The sequence below is a fragment of the Emydura macquarii genome, unplaced genomic scaffold, assembly GCF_026122565.2.
Source record: "Emydura macquarii macquarii isolate MOO-44397 ecotype Brisbane River unplaced genomic scaffold, CSIRO-AGI_Emac_v2 contig_71, whole genome shotgun sequence".
Classification (NCBI taxonomy): domain Eukaryota; kingdom Metazoa; phylum Chordata; order Testudines; family Chelidae; genus Emydura; species Emydura macquarii.
The window spans coordinates 5147074-5165639 of record NW_027130208.1 but is presented as its reverse complement, the minus strand read 5'-3'; the positions used below and the strand labels follow the sequence as shown (position 1 = coordinate 5165639).

Genomic DNA, 18566 nt, shown 5'->3' with positions numbered 1-18566 from the left:
CAGTATGGCCATTCTTATGTGCTTAAGCCACTGGACTGGGACTCAAGAAATCTGGATTCAGTTCCTGGCTCCGTCACAGACTTCCTGTATGTCTTGGAAAGTCACTTGGGCTCTGCTTCAGGGGAAAATCCCTGTTCAGAGTAACGTTTAAATGCGTGCCTAAGGGCCTTCCTGACCTGGGGCCTAAAATATCTCCTTGCCTCAGTTTCTCCTGTTTGCTTATGTGCTTTCTCCCCTGCTCCCCCCTTTTGTCTGGTCGATTTAGTTTGTAAGCCCTTCAGAGCAGGGACTCTCTCTGACTGCTTGTCAGTGTGGCATCTAACAAAATAGAGCACCAACACTGTAATTAATAATAGCTGGGGGTTGCTCCGGCCAATTTCTAGACCTAATGTAACTTCCATGAACAGTCCTTGTGTTTCTAGTTACCAGCGGGGAGGGGTGAGGAGGGCATCCTTTTGGCTTGATTTATTTCTTAGTAAAAGCCCTGATAAGAGTCACATCAAAAGGAAGGAAGATGCTTGAGGTCTATTTGACATGATTTATCTCCATCTTCTTGCATTTGTTCCATTCTAAAACAAAAACAGGAGAACAGTTATAGTGGGAGAAACCACGTGTTTGTGCTGAAGGATTAAGCCGGTATGTTTGTGATATAACCTGCAGTGACTTGCATAACATGTAATGAAGAAACTGAAATTGAATCGCTCAGTGCATCATGCTGAGTCAGAGGCTTGTTCTACAAGAAACTGTCATATTAAATTCTTGCCGTGATTCCAGGCCTCTTTTGATTCCTAAATCTCGTGGAGGAGACTAATCTGAAATCAAAGTGAAGTTGCTTAGGGTTGGCATGCCACAAGTGCTCACATTTGAAAACGTTCAATGAACCCGCAGAGAGAGGTTGAAATTAGTCGCTTCACTGCAAAGCTTACAGCTCACACACCTGCTGGTTTGCTTTTTCCTTTGATTCTTCATGCTCTGCCTTCTTCTGAGTTGGTTTCAAACCATATAAATCTGAAGTGGGAGCTTGTCCTGATTTCTGTATTTATTCAATTAAAAAAAAATAAATCAGTCTACACCGTTTGGTACAACATAAAACAAACATAGCTTTAGAAACTTGGCGTTTGGAAGCGTATGGGTTTGTTTCTCCACTGCTTTGCCCCTTGTGGAGTCGTTTAAACCTGTGCAAAGTGGGCATAACATTTTACTCTTCTTCTTGGCACATGAGTAAATGGCTACCCAAAAGGGATTCTAGCCCTTCAATTTTTTTAGTGGTAGAATGTGCCACTCTATGGGCCAGGTTCTCAGCTGCTGTAAATTGACTTTGCTCCTTTAGAGTCACTGGAGCCATGCTGACTTATACCAGCCAAGCTCTAGTTGTTGTATTCCTGCTCAAGGCCAACTCCTGTCTCGTTCCTTTGTGTTGTTCTTGGTATTTTCTGCTTATAAAGGTATTCACAAGCAAGAATAAGAGGCAATACATGATACAAATGAGGACTTTTCTCATGGACTAAATTCTGTCCTCAGTTACCACCCCTCATCTCTACTGACTACCAGGGTGAGGTTGATGGTGCAATTTTTGGCCTGTTGTGTTGAGAATAAATACCTTATTTAACAATATAGTTACCAATGTAACAATATAGTTAAAACTGTCTCTTGCTTTCCATTTCCAGTGTTCTGCCTCTTGTGGACGGGGACATAAACACAGAAGTGTTTACTGCTTCTCAAAGGAAGGAAACCGCTTAGATAGCGATTATTGCAAGCACCTTGCTAAACCGAATGTGCAAAGAAAGTGCAGAGGGGGCAGATGTCCGAAGTGGAAAACGGGAGACTGGGGACAGGTGAGATGCAACATTTTATCTTTTGCACCGTTTGATATTCGTTATCCGTTGAATGGTTTGCAGCCTAATTTCTACCCTGTTGCAGTATTAAAAGCATAAATGTTCTGGGTGACATCTCAGCTGGTATAGATCGGCGTAGCTCCACATAAGCCAATGGAGATGCACCGATTTGGGCCAGCTGAAGACCTGGCCCGGCTTTTATGTTCAGAAAGGTGGTCGACTGATAACAAAGAAGCACCAATGTAAGTTCCTTTGGCTGATGCTGGAAAGGCATTTGTGTGTAAACCAGACTCTTTTCTCATTCTTATTATTTATTCTTAAAATACTTTTGATCCTGAGTACAACTGTGATTAGTTTGGAGGCATATGAAGCTAAAATGGTTGTTTATTTATCATTTTCCTATTGAAGTTTAGAAAATATACAGGAGCTATTAATTTAAAAAATACCTTTCACTCAATTGTGTGTTCTACCAAATGCATAACACTGTAATCACAGCAGTTTACTTCTGTGTCATTACAAAATCAGATGCTTACCGCATAGACTGCAGGAAAGTGGGACAGTCTGGATTTTTTTTAAAGGATGCTATTTGCTGAGAGCATATCTTTAATCCATTCTGCTTCTCTATTTGCATTGTTTTCCCCATATTAAACTATTGAGAAATATTTCAGGCACAAAAAATATTAATTTGCTTTTCTCATCCTTTTTTCGCTAACACTGACAGCGGAATTCGTTTTTTGAAATTAAAACTTAATACCTGCCATAACTCTAAATTGCACCTTTAATCTGTTTCATCAGATTTATTTTATCAAATGTTAAATATTCAATTAAAAAAGCATTAAATCATCAATATTTTGATCATTATTTTCAGACTTGGATTTTTTAGTCTCCTCTTACAATAAGTAGAATGTGTGCTTTCCAATATTTACGTTCCTTTCTTGAAGAATGGGCTAATCATACGTTCATCATACAGGTTTAGTTGTTTAGGCCCTGATCCTCCAAAAAAAGTACACACCTGAGCAGCCCTATTGAACTCAAAGGGAGTCCTCCCATATTTAAAGTTAAGCAGATGCCTTACCGCTCGCAGAATTGAGGCCTTAATTTTGCCCAAGAACCTACAAGAAAAGGGAATCACAGGACCATTAAAATGTTGCCTTGTATCAGATCTCCATCTTATTTAAAATGACTGCTCCTGAAAGCAATTTTTGCAGCTAATAAAAGTAAACGTACCAACACAGCGGTCTGCTGATTGCTTAAAAACATGCTAATTTTAATTGATAAAGATAAATGTTTTAAAATTCAAAACATTCTACTGCATGATAGGATTCAGTTTCATACAGTCTGAAAAAGAAACTCAGGTTAATGAGACTAGGAGGTGATTTATGGCCCAGGGTAATCTGTTATGACTAGGCAATTAAAGAATATTTGTATAGTAATGATCAAGCTATGAATAGGCACATTGTTTGTAGTGTAACAGCCAGATCCTCAGATGATGCATATTGGCATAATTCCAGTTAAGTCAGTAGAGTAGGTGTAACCAGGCGAGGATCTGGCCCTAAAAAACTAGCCATAAAAGTAAAGATAAAAATGCATCTTATAACAGCAAAATAGATCATTTAAAAATAATCTATAAAAATAAATCCTGTGTCCTGATATTCTGTCTATAACACAGACCAGTCGTATAGTAAATTGGCAGAGTTTGTCTATGTTTGATGTAGTAAAACCAGAACAGTTAGAAGTCTTGAATAATGTCATGCCACAGTGGCCTGCATGACACACTTCTAGAAGTGCCTGTTATGCTAAATACCTTTGGAGGTATACAAGTGATTTGTTTATAAACTGCTGAACAACGATTAAAATGCTTTCTCGGTATGATACGTCCTAAAGATCGCTGAATAAAAAATAAAACCATAGCTGGTCAACTGAACTCGGCTTGGCCAGACTGTTGTAAATCAATGTCGCTCCATTGACGTCCATGCAGCTGTAATGATTTACACCCACTGAAGCCTGGGCCCAGAGTTTTTCAAACATCTGGTTTCTGTTTGTGCTCCAAAATGTCACTGGAATGGTTAGCATGAATTAAGAAATCGATTTCTGATCAGAAACTGGAGAGCAAAAAGGTAAAGCTGGGCGTTCTATAGCACGTAACACACACAGCTAAAACAGAAGAATGTAACAACCACACTCTGGACCCAACGGCCTGTTGAAGTCAGTTCAATAGTTTCTGTTGATTTCAATGAGTTTTGGATCAGACCCTCGCTCTTAGAGATATGCAGGATACAGCCCAAGGCATGGTGTCAGGAAAGTGTTGGGAGTCCATAGTCAGGTGGTTCATTGGGTTTGACTGCCAGGGGGAATTTGGCCCGCCTTAGAACTGCAAGAAGGGGGCTTCCGATCAGTACAACAAATAGGGGCCATACTGCAGCCAGTGAGATGCACCTTTTTCATTCAAGGAGCCTGAAGTTTTGTAGAAGGCCGGTTCAAGAGCTGGGCCCCATTCAAGCTTCATGTTGAAGGCTTAAGTGAGAGGAGAAAGTTGGTGCGATCCTTCCAGGCCAGGCGTGAGATTAGTTATGTGCCATTTGAAATCTTAGCTATGCTCAGTTTGGAGACCATCAAATAGAGTGCTTATTTTTTGTAGATCTTATCAGCTGCAAACATAAGCATGGTGCTGTGTTGCCTTGTCTGTTTTTGTAGCGGGTAAGACTGTGTGAGAAGTAAGACAAGAGTTTTACAATGCAAATACGTGTTCTTTGTCACCACACACCCATGGTTTGTGTCGTGGGTGCCCATGGGGGTTTCCTTTTCCTTTTAGGAATGGTACATGAATGATTAATAACGAATATTAGCCAGCAAAAAATATAAGTGGTTGCTCCAGTCCTGTGTGCTTTCTGTTATCTGGAATGGCTTGCATTTAAATTCAGGGCAATTCTTTTCTAGATAATTATAAATCCTCCTTACTAGAACAAAACCTTTCTTTTAATTTATGCATTCATCGGAAAAGGTTTGTCTCTTCAAGTAATGAATGGCCTTGTGTTTTTAACTGAGCAACTAAACGGAGATGCTAGATATGTCTGACAATTTATGACAGATATGTCCGACAGCTTATGTCTCCTAAATGGTATCTCTGTAAATCAGTGCCTTTATCTTTTAAGCAGAAAAAATATCCTGTAGTCAGAAAATTGTCTGTTTATTTATGAGGATTTCAGGCTGAAACCTGGCCCTATATTTTTCTAAATGATAAACTTCTGCATAATGTGAGTTAATATGTTCCATTTTTTTATGTTGTGTTTCTCTGTAGACAGTGGAGAATGTGTGCTAAACTACATAGAGGTCTATTATAAATGGCGAAAAACCTGGCAGGTTTGTTCTGTTCCATAGACGATGAATATATGAGTATAGTAACAATTCGCCCTGATCCTTACATGAATAGTGAAAGGACTGTAGTATCAGGTTTATTATGCTTTTAGGGCCAGATATCCAGTGGGTGTAAATAAGAGTTGCTCCTCTCACATCAACAGAGCTAGTGAAGTAAAACAATGATCACTGTTAAAAATACAGTAGGGCAGAGTCTCTGTCTAAATGGGCATTTATAATAGTGTGTAATGCTATTGTTAGCAATCCAGTTGTAAAATCTCATCTGTCCTATGACAAACATTAGTGAGAAGGCTGCATACTGATTAGGGTCTGGATCCAAAGCGGATTGAAGTCAGTGCAAGGATTCCTATTGACTTAATTCAGCTTTGGTCAAGACGCTAGATGTAGTAACTCTTTTGGAAGAACTGTAGCCCATTTGCTGGTAACTTCCTTGTTTTCAGAACCTTATGGATGTCACCGCTCTAATTTATAACAAAAAATATGTACCTCCAGTATTAATGTGCTACCAGCACCAGGAGTTACTCTTCTGCTATTGATTAAGCCAAGGAAGTAGTTTTGGAGCCTCCTGTTTTTTGCTTTTTTGGATGTGTGCTGGGTAAACATGTACCGTATAGCAGGGAATCTCAGGGGTGAAATCCTGGCCCCATTCAAATTGATGAAAAAATTCCCTCTCCGAAAGATTTTGGCTGACTGAGTGGGACTTTCATCCCAGGTAAGTCTCTAAATTAGCCAAAACCTTTTCCTGTGGGCTGGTGCCCACAGCTTAAAGCCCTTTTTTGTCCTTAGGAGTATTACAGCTTTACATACGGTCAACTGGAGAACAGTTATTACAGCTTTACACACAGTGAACTCCCATTATTAAAATAAGGCATCACTATCCTTTTTTTTGTTCACTATGTTGTGCAACATTTTTCTCTTCAATTCTACCGAATTGAAGCCCCTTCTAGGACAGAGCTGCGATTTTCTGTCAATATCACAGTATTCTTGCAAACGTGGTGTTTTGTAGGTGATCAGCTTGGGCAAAAGTCATTTAAAAATGTACTAAGCGGCCGGGTGGATGTGTTTCTCCAACCGTGTTTCCATTATTCAGCTAACTCTCCCTTGTGGAATGCTTAAGATAAACAGTGTTATTAATCACAATAGACGCACAACAGCATATGGGATGCATTTGCATCACCAATCATAGGAATCTAACTGCATTGTGCTACTTTTCCAAGTTACACAAACTAGCCTTTCATAAATATTTATAACCAGGAGAATGTTCTCAGTCAGCTTTTCTTTGGTCTCGTTTGCTTTATGATGTGTTCAGATAGTAAGGGAAACACTGCATGTTTTTTAAAATTCCTTGGAAGAGGATTCCTTGCACATTATAAATTGCTTAATTCTAAAACTTAATAAGGCTTACTTTCGTGGTATTATAATCTTGTTTTCTCATATATTAATAAGGTCTTTCTACGAACTTTTAATGAAGCAAAATGTTTATCATAATATCTACCTTTCAACCATACACCTCTGTTTTACACACTTCCTCTCTAATCTTTATTAATCCTGTTCCACATTCACAAACTATATACTAGGACCTAACAATAAAGAATCCATAAAGCAGCAAAGTTATGTACCAGTTAACTGGATTATATTGTGGGATATTAGCAGTAAGTATTTTTGTATGCAGATATCAATATTCAAAAATCTGAAAAACCTATTTTGCTCATGATTAAAATCAGGCTTTCATCATATGACTAGAAGTAGATAAAAATGTGCTCCTGCCATAATGAAGCTAATGTATATGAAGCTAAAGCAACTAACTTACAAAAATAGTTCTGCTCGTGGGGTTATGTAGTATGTAGTAATTTGGTATGGGGCATATGTGAATTGAAAGCCATTCCAGAAGTCTCATACCTCCAAATCTTAATTGCTTCAGTCTTTATGCTATATAATTCATGATTGCTTTTCATTAAAGGCCGGTCAGTCTACTAAATAATGTTTTCTGTATTGTAATCTTTGATGTATTTATTTATTTAAGCTATTGAGCTGAGTACGCAAGGAGTAACATACAATTCCTGCTGACTCTGGCATCTTATGATGTTTTAACAATGCTGCTATCCTTAGAGATTTTTGCAGTATAAATCTTATAGGTGAAACCCTGACTCCATTGAAATTAATGGCAAAACTCCCATTGCCTTCACTGGAGCCACGATTTCACCCTCTACATTCAGATTGCCTGCAAAATGTTTTCTTACACAGAGAGGAATTTGCTGCATTGAAAGGAGTTGGAGTTTTAAATATCTATGTGATATTGCTTACTAGCTTAGAAGACTGTGAAATGTGTTTGCAGAACTCAAAGCAGAGCATTATCTCAACTATCTTCCTTGTCTGAAAACTATAGCAACAGAGAGAGTTTCACAAGGAAAATAAGCAAAACGGAAATGAAAGCTGCAACTTACTTCTTTTTGTCCCTCTTAAGTGCTCCGTGTCCTGTGGACGAGGAGTTCAGCAGAGGAACGTGTATTGCCACATTGGCACTCAGAAAACAGCCCGGGAGACTGATTGTTCCCAGTTCACAAGACCAGTCTCTGAACAGGAATGCCACATTGCTGAGTGTCCCATTTACAGCTGGGAAATGGAGGAATGGCAAGCTGTAAGTACAAGGGCCCGTAGTGGGCAGCTTCAGCAATATTCAAAGCATACCAAAGTAAGACATTCTTCCTGACGTTTCCCAGTATCACATTACTCGTTCTGTGAAGTGTGAACTACAGAGATGGCTGGCTTGTTCAAAAGATTGCTGTCAGATGGCCAGGGCTTACACTAAGCAGGGTTAGAGCTTGCCTTGATACAGACTGAATGTGTGTGTGTGTGTACGAGAGTGTGTGTGTGCACGCGCATTAAGGTTTGCAACTTCCAAACTGCTGAAAAAGAAAATCTGTAAAGGAAAGTCTGGTGTAAATTAAATGGCAACGTGTGCAGATTGTGCCAGTTTTGTAGGAAATACCAAAGAAAAAACTGGAGCTTCAGAAGGTGCCTAGTATAGTTTCATATGTGCATGCCGCAGAATTTTTTGGTATGACCTGCACAAAACCAGTGTTTCTCACATTTTTCTGTTGTTGCACCTGATTCTGCTCCATTAGTCCCATTCATTAATAGCTGACTTTGGGCGTGATTCTGCCACGCTTACACATGCTGGAGTGCTAACTTGGTAAGTAAGTTTTATTGACCTAAGTTTCACGGTTTGCAGAGCTGTAGGAAGCTGTCTAAGCTGTGCATTTAAAAATGAATTTCCCATGCTACATAATCCTTGAAGTCCTTTGGGATACTTGTCCAAACTCCCCCACCCCCAGTAGTGTGATAACTTTCCCCATCCGACATGACAATTTCCTCCTTACTCCACCAGTCCTCCATCTTTGAAAAACACCTAGATTCAAGCTTCTCTGCTCGACCATAGGCAGAGCTGCACTCAGATCTCCTGCACTGTGTGCCCTTACTGTGATCGGTGCACTGTAGCAGGTATGATGAGAATTTCAACTGTACTTGCGACAAACCTGCTGGACTGTGTCTCGGGGTGATGATGACAGTTATAACAAAGATTCTGACATAGCTGCTGGATCCTGTGAATACAGCATGGGCAAACGAGGATGAAATCAGAGGCCTGCTTATGGTCAGCAGGAAGGCTATTGATTCTTACTATCTACCCAGCCCTACCAGTAGATGTAGGGTCCATTCTTCAGCTGTCTAAAGCTTGCATTTGGATATTCATGTTGCTAATTTGGCTATCTAAATGCAGGATTTTTATGCCTCTTTAGGGCAGCCACATTCAGAAATTAGACTTCTAATGAACCAAAAAGGACACAAAGACAATTATTAATGTAGGAAGCTTCATATGATGCCAGATTATTTTTTCTGAAGCTAAACATCATTGTCACAAATTTACACTAGAAATGAGTGTTCTAAAAGGCCCCATGTCAGAGGTTCTCAAGGCATAATCAGTTGAGTGCTGGCTGGTCACATGGTATTAGACCGTTTCCCCCTTATTTCCAGCTACTATGTTTCATTCAAACACAGCTAAAATACATGGCTTCCTAACGTTACTTTTCCATGTCCTAACTGCTGTAGCTGCCCCAGTGTGGTATGATGGTGAATGGGAGCGGAGAGGCATGCTTTCTAAAGGAAGCCCTGTGTTACACATCAGTCCATGAGATGAAAAAGGCTGAGAGTTGGACTGTCTGAAATTTTTCAGCTGGATTGTTGAAAAAATGGTATTTTTGCAAAATATCATGAAAACCTGCAGACTGTGTTTGGACTGTTTCATTGATTGGAGACATGTCTGGTGATTCTTATCAAAATTAAAATTGTGGGTCTGCTCCAAACACTGCAAAATGGAAGCAATGTTAAAATTTGTAACTATTTTATTTTGGGTGGTTGTTTTTTTTTCCAATGCCATCCAGTTCCCGTTGAGAACGCTGGAGCTGGGTATTTCGTAGTAGGCGATGGCTGTGAGATATTTCCACACATAGTTCAAGTTCAGTTGTTTTTCCGCTGCTTTTGTGAGGAGCATTGCTTGGCATCCTCTTGTGTAATAGACCTTGCACGATGCTCCTCTCCAATCCAAATGGCAGCTTGCTTCATGTGTCTTTTGCTCTACCGCCTGCCACAGTCACATAACCCTTATTGACTTCAGTGGGGGTGCACATTAAGGACTTACTGAAAACCATGGCAAAGCTCGCATTGACTCTAATGGAGCAAGATCAGGGCCTGTGTCCTGAACCTATGCACATTGTAGTTAGTGATGAAGGCTGCTGTGGTGCAGATTCCAGCCAACAAAGAGAGCAGAATAATCATTAAGTGATCTAGGGTTTTAATTTTCCTGATTGCCCCTTCACTGTGCTTTTGCAATGCAAAGGGGTCGTAAAGCAGGAATAAATTCTTTAAGGGCCGTTTACACTCAGTATAAATGAGAACTTGCTCCTTCTATTCAGAATGCAAAGGACTGCACGTTTGCTACATTTTACCTTCTCAGAGTATTGGTGTTCTCAAACATGTCCATTTTCTGTATTATTGTGCTGTGGTTTTATAAAAGAAATAAGAAAAACAATTCATAGCCAAAACAAAAAAGCGTTTCAGTCTTGTAAAGGCTGAAGAAACAGAGGAAGATTCAGGGGTAAAGCAGCAGCTCCATTCTTCTCTACTTCCATTCTTTTCTTCTCTACTAGCTCGTCCTGGACTCATTACTGTACAGTACACTCAATTATTGAAGCCAGTAACATAACAGATTATTGTATCTACCTTCCATTAGCTGTGCCATAATCTGAATCTTTGAAACCTGTGCTGATGTTATATTCATACATGGTGGTAGCTAAGGAATGATTCCAAGACTACTGGAAACTTTGAGGATCAGATCTGCGGCTGGCATAAAGCAGCATAGGTCCATTGACTTGAATGGAGCTGTGCCGATTTGCAGCTGCTGATGATCTGACCCTGCAGTTACAAGACTGAGAAGGAAAGAAATAGAGGCAGAAGAGCAGAGACTATGAACCGTTTGCCTCAGACAGAAATGCGTGAACTTAAAAGAAATTCGGAAAGGCTGAGCTGTTGTCCCATGCTCATTGTAAAACACATTCTTGTCTACAGAGCACATTAAACTCCTTCAGCTAATGAATACAGAAGCGGTAAGCAAAGCAAAGCACCACCAGCGTGCAGTTTTAGTACTTACCAAACAACGTAATTAGCCCTGTAAGGAACTTCTCCAACCTGTCGTCCTCTCTCTTATTTTTGCAACCTTTGTACAACTGTTCCCCTCCGCACCGCTGCCTACCCTTTTGTGGGAGGTAGATGTTCACACTGGTTTCCTAAAGGGCTCCCCACCGCACTGTGTGCACTCTGGAAATCTCAAGCATGTGACAGGCTGGATTCCAAGGAAGCTTTGGGGATAGAGGGGGAGAGAAAAGCCTCCTTGCCCGTGGAGAATCACTCAATGAAATGCACGGCAGACGTTGCCCATTTTGAATTTGTCCCTTTGTATCTGTTTCCAAGTCCTTCTCTTTGAGTAGTTTTTATTTTGTTGGATATATGGGTAAAGCAAAATCACCTCCGTGCCAGCTATAAATATAACTTGCACATTATTCATAAGGATGAGGCACAGAGTGCATTAGTATGCTCTGAACAAGGAACAGCAATGAACCCAAATTGACAGAAATGGCATGACCTAAAATAACATTACAGCACCATTCACTTTTTGATTTCATTTTTTAAAGGGAGTTTGTCAAACATTTTTTATTCTTCCCTTTTAAAAAAAAAATCACCGCTCTAGTCTTGCCAGTGAAAAGCCATGGGGAACTTACTGGAAATTATCTCTTGTTATATCATCTGTTAATTAAGTCTCCTTGCTTCTTGCACCATTGAGGATGCTGAGGTTGTTGGGTTGAGGGTGCAGGTGCTGGATGGTTGGTGGCCTCTGATGTATAGGGGGTCAGGCTACACGAGCTGGTGGTCTCTTTGTGCTTACAAGCTATGATTCCATTAAAAGGATGTCTATAGAAAAGGCCTTGTTAATTTCAAGGATGAAATGGGGGCAGGACCAAAAGGAAAAGCACAAAATTGTTAGGGGAAGAATGTGAACGTGCAGCCTTCTGGGAGATTGTAGCCAAAAAATCGAAGTATCAAAAAAAAAAAAAATTATAAAAATAGACTAGGTTGTGTATTTCTGGCATTTGTTACTTCAGGGGAAATCCTCCAGACCTTCCTTAGGCTGAATGTCCCTCGAAGTGACTTCGATGTCTGGAGTTGGGAGAACATTTCTAAAATTTTGTTTAATTTTTTTGGTCTAAATTTCAGATTTTGACCAAAAAAGGGAAGAAAATTTTCACAGAAATTTCATCCAATTTTTTTGACCAGCTAGAGGGCGGGTTGAAATTTTGAAATGTCAGTGAAATAGTTCATCAACATGTTGAGTTTTTTGGGGGAAGAGAGAGGATGAAGACAATTTCTGTAAAAACTTTGACCTATTTTCACGCCCCTGCTAATGCCTCTTCCCTTATATCTAATGTGAACAAGAGATTTCTACTTCTCATTAACATGAAATATTGACATAAATCTCTCATGGCATTAAAAGCATCCTCTTCAGATGATCTGAACTGTCAAACTTTGATATTAATAATATTTTATAATCCTACTGGGGCCTGTTGGAATTTTAATGTATCTATTTTATTCATTTTTTGACAGTCTTTTAGCTACATTTCAAATTTTTATGGGATTATTTTTAATTGACATTTATTTTGGACAATATGTAACTAGTCAGATTAAGCCATATTGGATACAAAATGTGCACTCAGGGACTGCACAATTTTAGACAGCCGTATGACCATCATTTTGCAGAGAATTTGAAGATGTATGTCTAGAAACCCAGGTGGCTGCTTTGTGTGACATTCCATGGACATTAAAGGCGTTAATCCCTAGGCAACAATTAATGATTTTAAATGAGTGACGCTGTTGTTATATTACAGCTGTTCAGTGGTCTGTATCAAATGAGTTTGTGGGCTCAGTAAAGTCCCTAGTGGGCAGATAGCCACAAAATTAAGCCCACTGTCCCAATCAGTGCCATTATTGCTGTTTCCAGTGGAGGACAGGGATTTGAACAGTCTTGCAACTGGACTACACTCTCCATCTCTATAGTTGAACCTTCTGGATCAGAGTTCAAGCAAACCGTAGGAGCAGGCAATGCAGGGAAACTTGTGCTGCTCCCTGCTTTGAGGAAACGGGACATCGGTTTCAAGTGTTGTTGTGTTGGACCTTTAAGGAATGTTATGACTTTTAAGAAAAACGTGGGCCATTATGTTTCAGCAATATTTAAGAAGCCAGTAGGATGTTGTTGTTGTATAGTCGTCGTCGTCGTCTTATTACTACTAATTTGTATTAAGTAGCGTCTAGGCTCCCTATCTGAGATTGGGACCATGTTGTGCTAGGCGCTGGGCATATACATTGTAAGAGACAATCCTTGCCTGGAAAAGTTTAGGATCTAAGGCGCTGATGCAGCATAGTGTTTACACCTGGCCTTAATTTTAAACCCATTGATTTCAAAGGTACTCTTCATAGGCAGAGCTTGGCAAACACTTGACATTTCAGTTTGCTGGCTGTGCTTAAAAAATGGGAAAGAAAAATTCATTTTGGGTGGAACGAAACGTCTCATTTGGCCAGAAACAAAACTTTTAATTTCGTTTTCAAGTTTTATTTTTTTTAAATAAAACTGAAGTAAATTCCAAAACAAAAAGTTGCTTTGAATAAAAGAAATAGACACTGTGAGTTTTGAAAAATATCAAAACAAAATGTTCTGATTTTTTTTTTAAACCTTTTTTGTTTTTTGTTTGTTTGACATGAATTCACGAAATGCTTCAGCTGACGCAAATCAGCATGTTTTGTGGAAAAAAAGTTAAAATTTTTGGCCGGCTCTATTCATGAGTTTAAAGTTAAGCACCTGCTTAAGTATCTTGCTAAATCAGGGCCTAAATCAGTGTTTCTTAACCTGGAGTTTTAGAGGGGTCGCAAGTGCAGAGCTGGTATTGGGGGTGGCAAGAAAGGTAATTGCCTGGAGCCACAGGGGCGCCATGAAACTAAGTTACATGCCTCAGCCCCGTGGGGGTGGGACTCAGGCTTCAGGGGTACAGTAGTTTGGAAAGGTTAAGAACCACTGGCCTAAATAGACAAGAGAGAAGAAAGGTGGGAGACGCATTTAGACCGGTTTTCCCCCTTCCTCTTTGCCCCAGGTCTCTTGCCCTTCAGGGTACATGGCAAGGTTCCTCATTTTACAGATGAGCAACTGAGGCACTGATAGATAAAGTGATTTGCCCAAGGTCACTCATGGAGTCTGTGGCAGAGCCAGGAACCGGAACCTCATTTCCTGGGTCTCAGTCCTGTATCTTAACTACAAGACCCTCCTTCCTACCTGTTAAAAACTAACAACATAATATGGCTATATATGGTCACCATATCTGTCAGTCACTTTGTCTTTTCCCCATTGCACGTAAGGGCAAAAGGGAACCACGTTCAAGGAGTCTTCTACCTCTTGGACAATGTGACAGTCTGAACTTTTTCTAGTAGATGTTGCAACCTAGCAAGGAGGCTTCTGCTGCCTGTTGCTTGTGGTATTATTGCTGGATTTATATGAAGTGTCTCTTCATTTACTGCAGCTGGCATCAGTCCAGCTCTAAAATCATAGAATTTATCCCCCCTCTCCCTGCAGCCAGATTTCCAGAGACACTCCCTAATTGGAAAGGAGCACTATGGTGAAGGTACACGCTGCATTTGAAAGGTGACTGTGCGTAGGGGAGCCAGGTTGCACCGGAGAGTTGCTGACATCTCAGTCAAATCCAATAGCCCACTTTTAAATGTAATTTAAAGGAGTTCTCCACTTATACCATGAACTGATATCCCAGAACGGCAAATATAGCACATTTGCTCCACTCTCTAGGGAAATCATAGTCAGTGCTTCGGAGTGCTCCCTTTCAGCTCAGACCTAGGGGGAATTTCCACTCTTGAGACTCACAGCAAGAGAGTAAATAAGGTTGAAAGCACATGCAGCCCGTGGGGTCTTTTGCCAGACTGCAGATTTTGTAATGTTGACTGTTGTTTAAGAGCTGGTAAATTACTCCTCCACAATAAATGCTGCGTGGTGGGGTGTTTGCAGTTTTGCATGGTTACTATTGGCTAAATATTTATATTGAGCATGAACTTGCATTTCCTGCAAGCTCTCTGCAAGCACAGGGCTACGCTACGCTTCTGCTTATTGACATTTTATTTCAGAGTTCTCAAGAAATAATTTGCAGTCTGCTGGCTCATTGAAAGCGAAAAGCTCTGATAGTGCTGCATTTCACCTGGGTGTCCTGGGTAGATCTCGCTCATTACAGGAAAGCAGTGACTGGTTCAGAGATCTTGAAAACCATGTACAAATGGAGAAGCTAACTGGATTAAACCCTTGGTAACTTCAAATGTAGATTTGTGGGGGGGGGGGGTGTATGTAGGCGTGTGCAGATAGGGACAGCCTGCTTGACTATTACGTCCTTTCCTTAGGGGAAGCCATTTCCTGCCCATTATATCCAGCAGTCATTTTCAAGCAATTGTCTGTTAGCGAATCCAGTTAGTTGAAAGCTGGGAAGCCCATTCAGTTTTGGTCAGTTTTGTACTTGTACTGTGATGCTATCAAAGGCCCTGACCCGTTCAGCTTTCTGGTATAATGCACTCTGAGTAGAAAACCTGTTTGTGTGAGTGCAGGAAGGCCCTGTGCTCTGGTCTGGCACAGCCTTGTGATCGTAGTGCTTCTTCCACTCACCGAAGACAAGGAAACAAGTCCCTTTTGGCTCCAGAAAGCATTTGTGGTGCTTGGCTGAGGTGTACTCTTAATAACACGCACCCTGGCAGCAGTGGTTAAAACGAACTGAACCAGTTGGGGGGAGGAAAAGGGGGAGCCAGCTTTACCCAAGCCACGTTGAGAAGGGGAACTCTCCTTCGCCTTAGCATAGGTGGGGGGAATGGCACTTTCCCCTTTAAGCTGAGTAGAAGAGGGCTGAATGATGGGGCCTTAACATTTCTGCAGAGGCCCTTTCAGAAGCTGTAGTGAACCGCTCCATCCACTGACCAAGGTATTTTCATTGCCGAGCCGAAGGCAGGGAAAGCGGCACTAAAGTGCGTACACAGAACATGTTTGCCTAGAGCGTTTTGAGCCACCTTCTGTTCTCATTCGCCCTCCCGCAATGCAAGCAGTCTCAGTAAGGCGGCTCTTTCTTCATCAGCGCTTGGAAAATCAGAGGCGAGCTTCCCTTCGGAGCATGGGCCCATGTCCCCTTGGGGCGAGACCGCTTCAGTGCCCTTCTGAGGGGGCTACCCCTCAAGATCTTTTGGAAACGTGAATTAGTGCAGAAGGCGGCTTCCCGCCTCGGACAGTGAGGTGCTGATGCTTCCAGGTCTGCACCAGCTTCCAGTCAGATTCTAAGCGGAGTCTGAAACCTTGGTTTTGACCTGGGAAGCCCTCCGTGGTTTGGGCCAAGGCTGTCAGAGAGACAGCTCCTCTCTCTCGTGCAATCAGTGGAGGTGCCTGAGCTGACAACCTCCAGGTTTAAAAGAAGTGGACTAGCCTGACAGGCTCCCTTCACTCGGACAGACTCACTTCTCCTGACTTTTGCCCAACAAAGCCCAGGGTATGTTGCCAGGGTTATCTGTTTTCACAGGCCTTGCAGGCAGGGTTGAGTTGGCTGGCTGTAGGGTGGTAGAGGAAGGATGGTCTAGAGGTTAGGGGTCTTCTCTAGTGGGGAGCTGGGGTCAAGTCCCTGCTTTGCCACCGACTCCCTGTGTGACTTTGAGCAAGTTGCATGGTTTCTCTGTGCCTCAGTTCCCCTTCTGTAAAATGGGGATGGTAGCACTGCCCGGCCTCCCAGGGAGGTGGGGAGGATAAATATATTGAAGATTGCAGAGCACTGAACTACAGCTCGAATGGGTGCCAGATGTGTATTGTCGCAAGATTATTATTCAGCATGAGCGATCATTGAGGAACCTTCTCTGGGCTCCCATCTTTTGTACAGGACATGAATCATTTTTTAATATGGGCAGATGCTTTTCATAAATCTGAAATACATCAGCCCCACTTCACTTCACTTTTCAACTCCTTTTCCCATTTACATGGTGTCAGAGGTGCCCAGGCTTCTTCGCCACTCCTTCTGGTCCACGGCACAGGTTATACGCATGGGCGTAGTTTGGAGGGTTCACGAGGGAGCGTGACACCACAAGCCTTGGGCAGGTGTGGAATTTCCCCCCCACGCATGGCCCAGTTGGCCTGGCTGGAGCTCCCCCCCCCAAATATAGAAATCAAAGTACACCTGTGGTTATAGGTTTCCAGTCCTTTTCTCTTCAGTCGTCTCTTGGCAGAGTCTTTGCATTGTATCCTCTGTCTTTCGTTGCAGTCCTCTTCCTCCCATGCTCTTGGCTGGTCATTCTTTTCCCATTCTTAGCACATGTCCAGCCCTCCTCAAACATCAGCCTCCAGCCTATCCCATCACCGAGAATCCCAAGTTCCTCTTCCCCCTAATTTTTCCATGCACGTTCTGTCTGCCCTCCGCTTGCCTGCCATCCCCACTCAGCGTAGTATCTGCTAAATCTAAACACACAAACCCCCATTGAAGGTAATTCTTCCGTCGGGCTTGTGTGAGGTAGACAAGGACAAATTGAATCCATCGGCATTTAAAAAATAATCTGGGCTGCCCTATTGACTCTTGCCACCTCTTGTTACAAACAGCCCCTGAACAGTTCCCAGTCTCAGCATAAGTGTGGCCAATAAGGAAGCAACTTCATACTTTAAATTAAACTGATGTAAAATAGGCAATTAGAAAGACTGTAAGAGGCAGGTGGGGTCCAGTGAGTGGGTGGAGTGCTGGGCTGGGAATCAGAAAACCTACATTCTGTTCGAGGGTGACCAGATAGCAAGTGTGAAAAATCGGTTTGGGGATGGGAGAAATAGGAAAAGAAAAAGCCCCAAATATTGGAATTGTCCCGATGGTCACCCTATTCTACCTTCCACTACCATTCTCCCTTCACACCCTTCCACTGACCAGCTGTGTGCCCTTGGGAAAGTCATTCAACTGCTTTGTGTCTCCGTTTCCCCTCCCACCCTTTGTCTGTCTTGTCTACATAGATGTTTAATCTTCAGGACAGGGACTCTCTCATTATGAGATTGTACAGTGCCCAGTGCAGTGGGGCCTTGATCTCAGTTATGACCACTAGGTGCTGCCTCTAATATAAATGACGAATAATAGAAAGCAACAGCATTCATAAGGCCCATTAGTTTATCATTTGTATTGGGAAACCGGTTTTGCATCAATTCATGAATTAAAATGGAGTTTGGTGACATCTGTGCTGAAATCTCTTTTATTGGCAGTGCATGAAAACATGCGGCGAAGGGTCCCGGTACCGTAAAGTTGTGTGTGTGAATCAGAATCACCAAGAGGAGGACAGCGTGCATTGTGATGCGAGCAAGCGACCCCCTGACAGGGAGATCTGCAATTTACCGCCTTGCGAGTACATCTGGATTACAGGGGAATGGTCCGAGGTGAGCATCATGGGAAACCTCCATGAGTGCCGTTCTGTCAGCCTCAACATCATTAGTCTGATCAGGCTCTGAATGTACAGTCCGAGCAGCAAGCGCCAAACACTGAGCTGGAGCAAAATCCACGTCGCTCCATTGACGTCAATGGAGCGACGCTGGTTTGCACCGAGAAGAGGATGTGACCAAAAGACTCGTCTTTGCACAAAGGAGCGCCATCCCCTTGCCTCCTCCCCTAAGAAAAGCCTAGGCTGACGTGCTGCAACGGGAACGAGAGCTGGCAG

The 18566-nt window shown here is 42.0% G+C and overlaps 1 protein-coding gene across 8 annotated transcripts in view; it reads left to right on the top strand.

Moving 5' to 3' along the window:
* Window positions 1–18566, top strand: part of ADAMTS9 (ADAM metallopeptidase with thrombospondin type 1 motif 9) — a 133940-nt gene that overhangs the window by 96491 nt on the left and 18883 nt on the right. For all 8 annotated transcript variants that reach the window (XR_010918582.1, XR_010918584.1, XM_067541751.1 and 5 more), the window contains 3 exons: window positions 1668–1835; window positions 7675–7848; window positions 18118–18288. Coding sequence is in view for 6 of the 8 variants with exons in the window: in XM_067541751.1 (XP_067397852.1) it covers window positions 1668–1835; window positions 7675–7848; window positions 18118–18288 (513 nt within the window). In the remaining 2 variants the exon portion in view is untranslated. The remainder of the gene's footprint in view (window positions 1–1667; window positions 1836–7674; window positions 7849–18117; window positions 18289–18566) is intronic.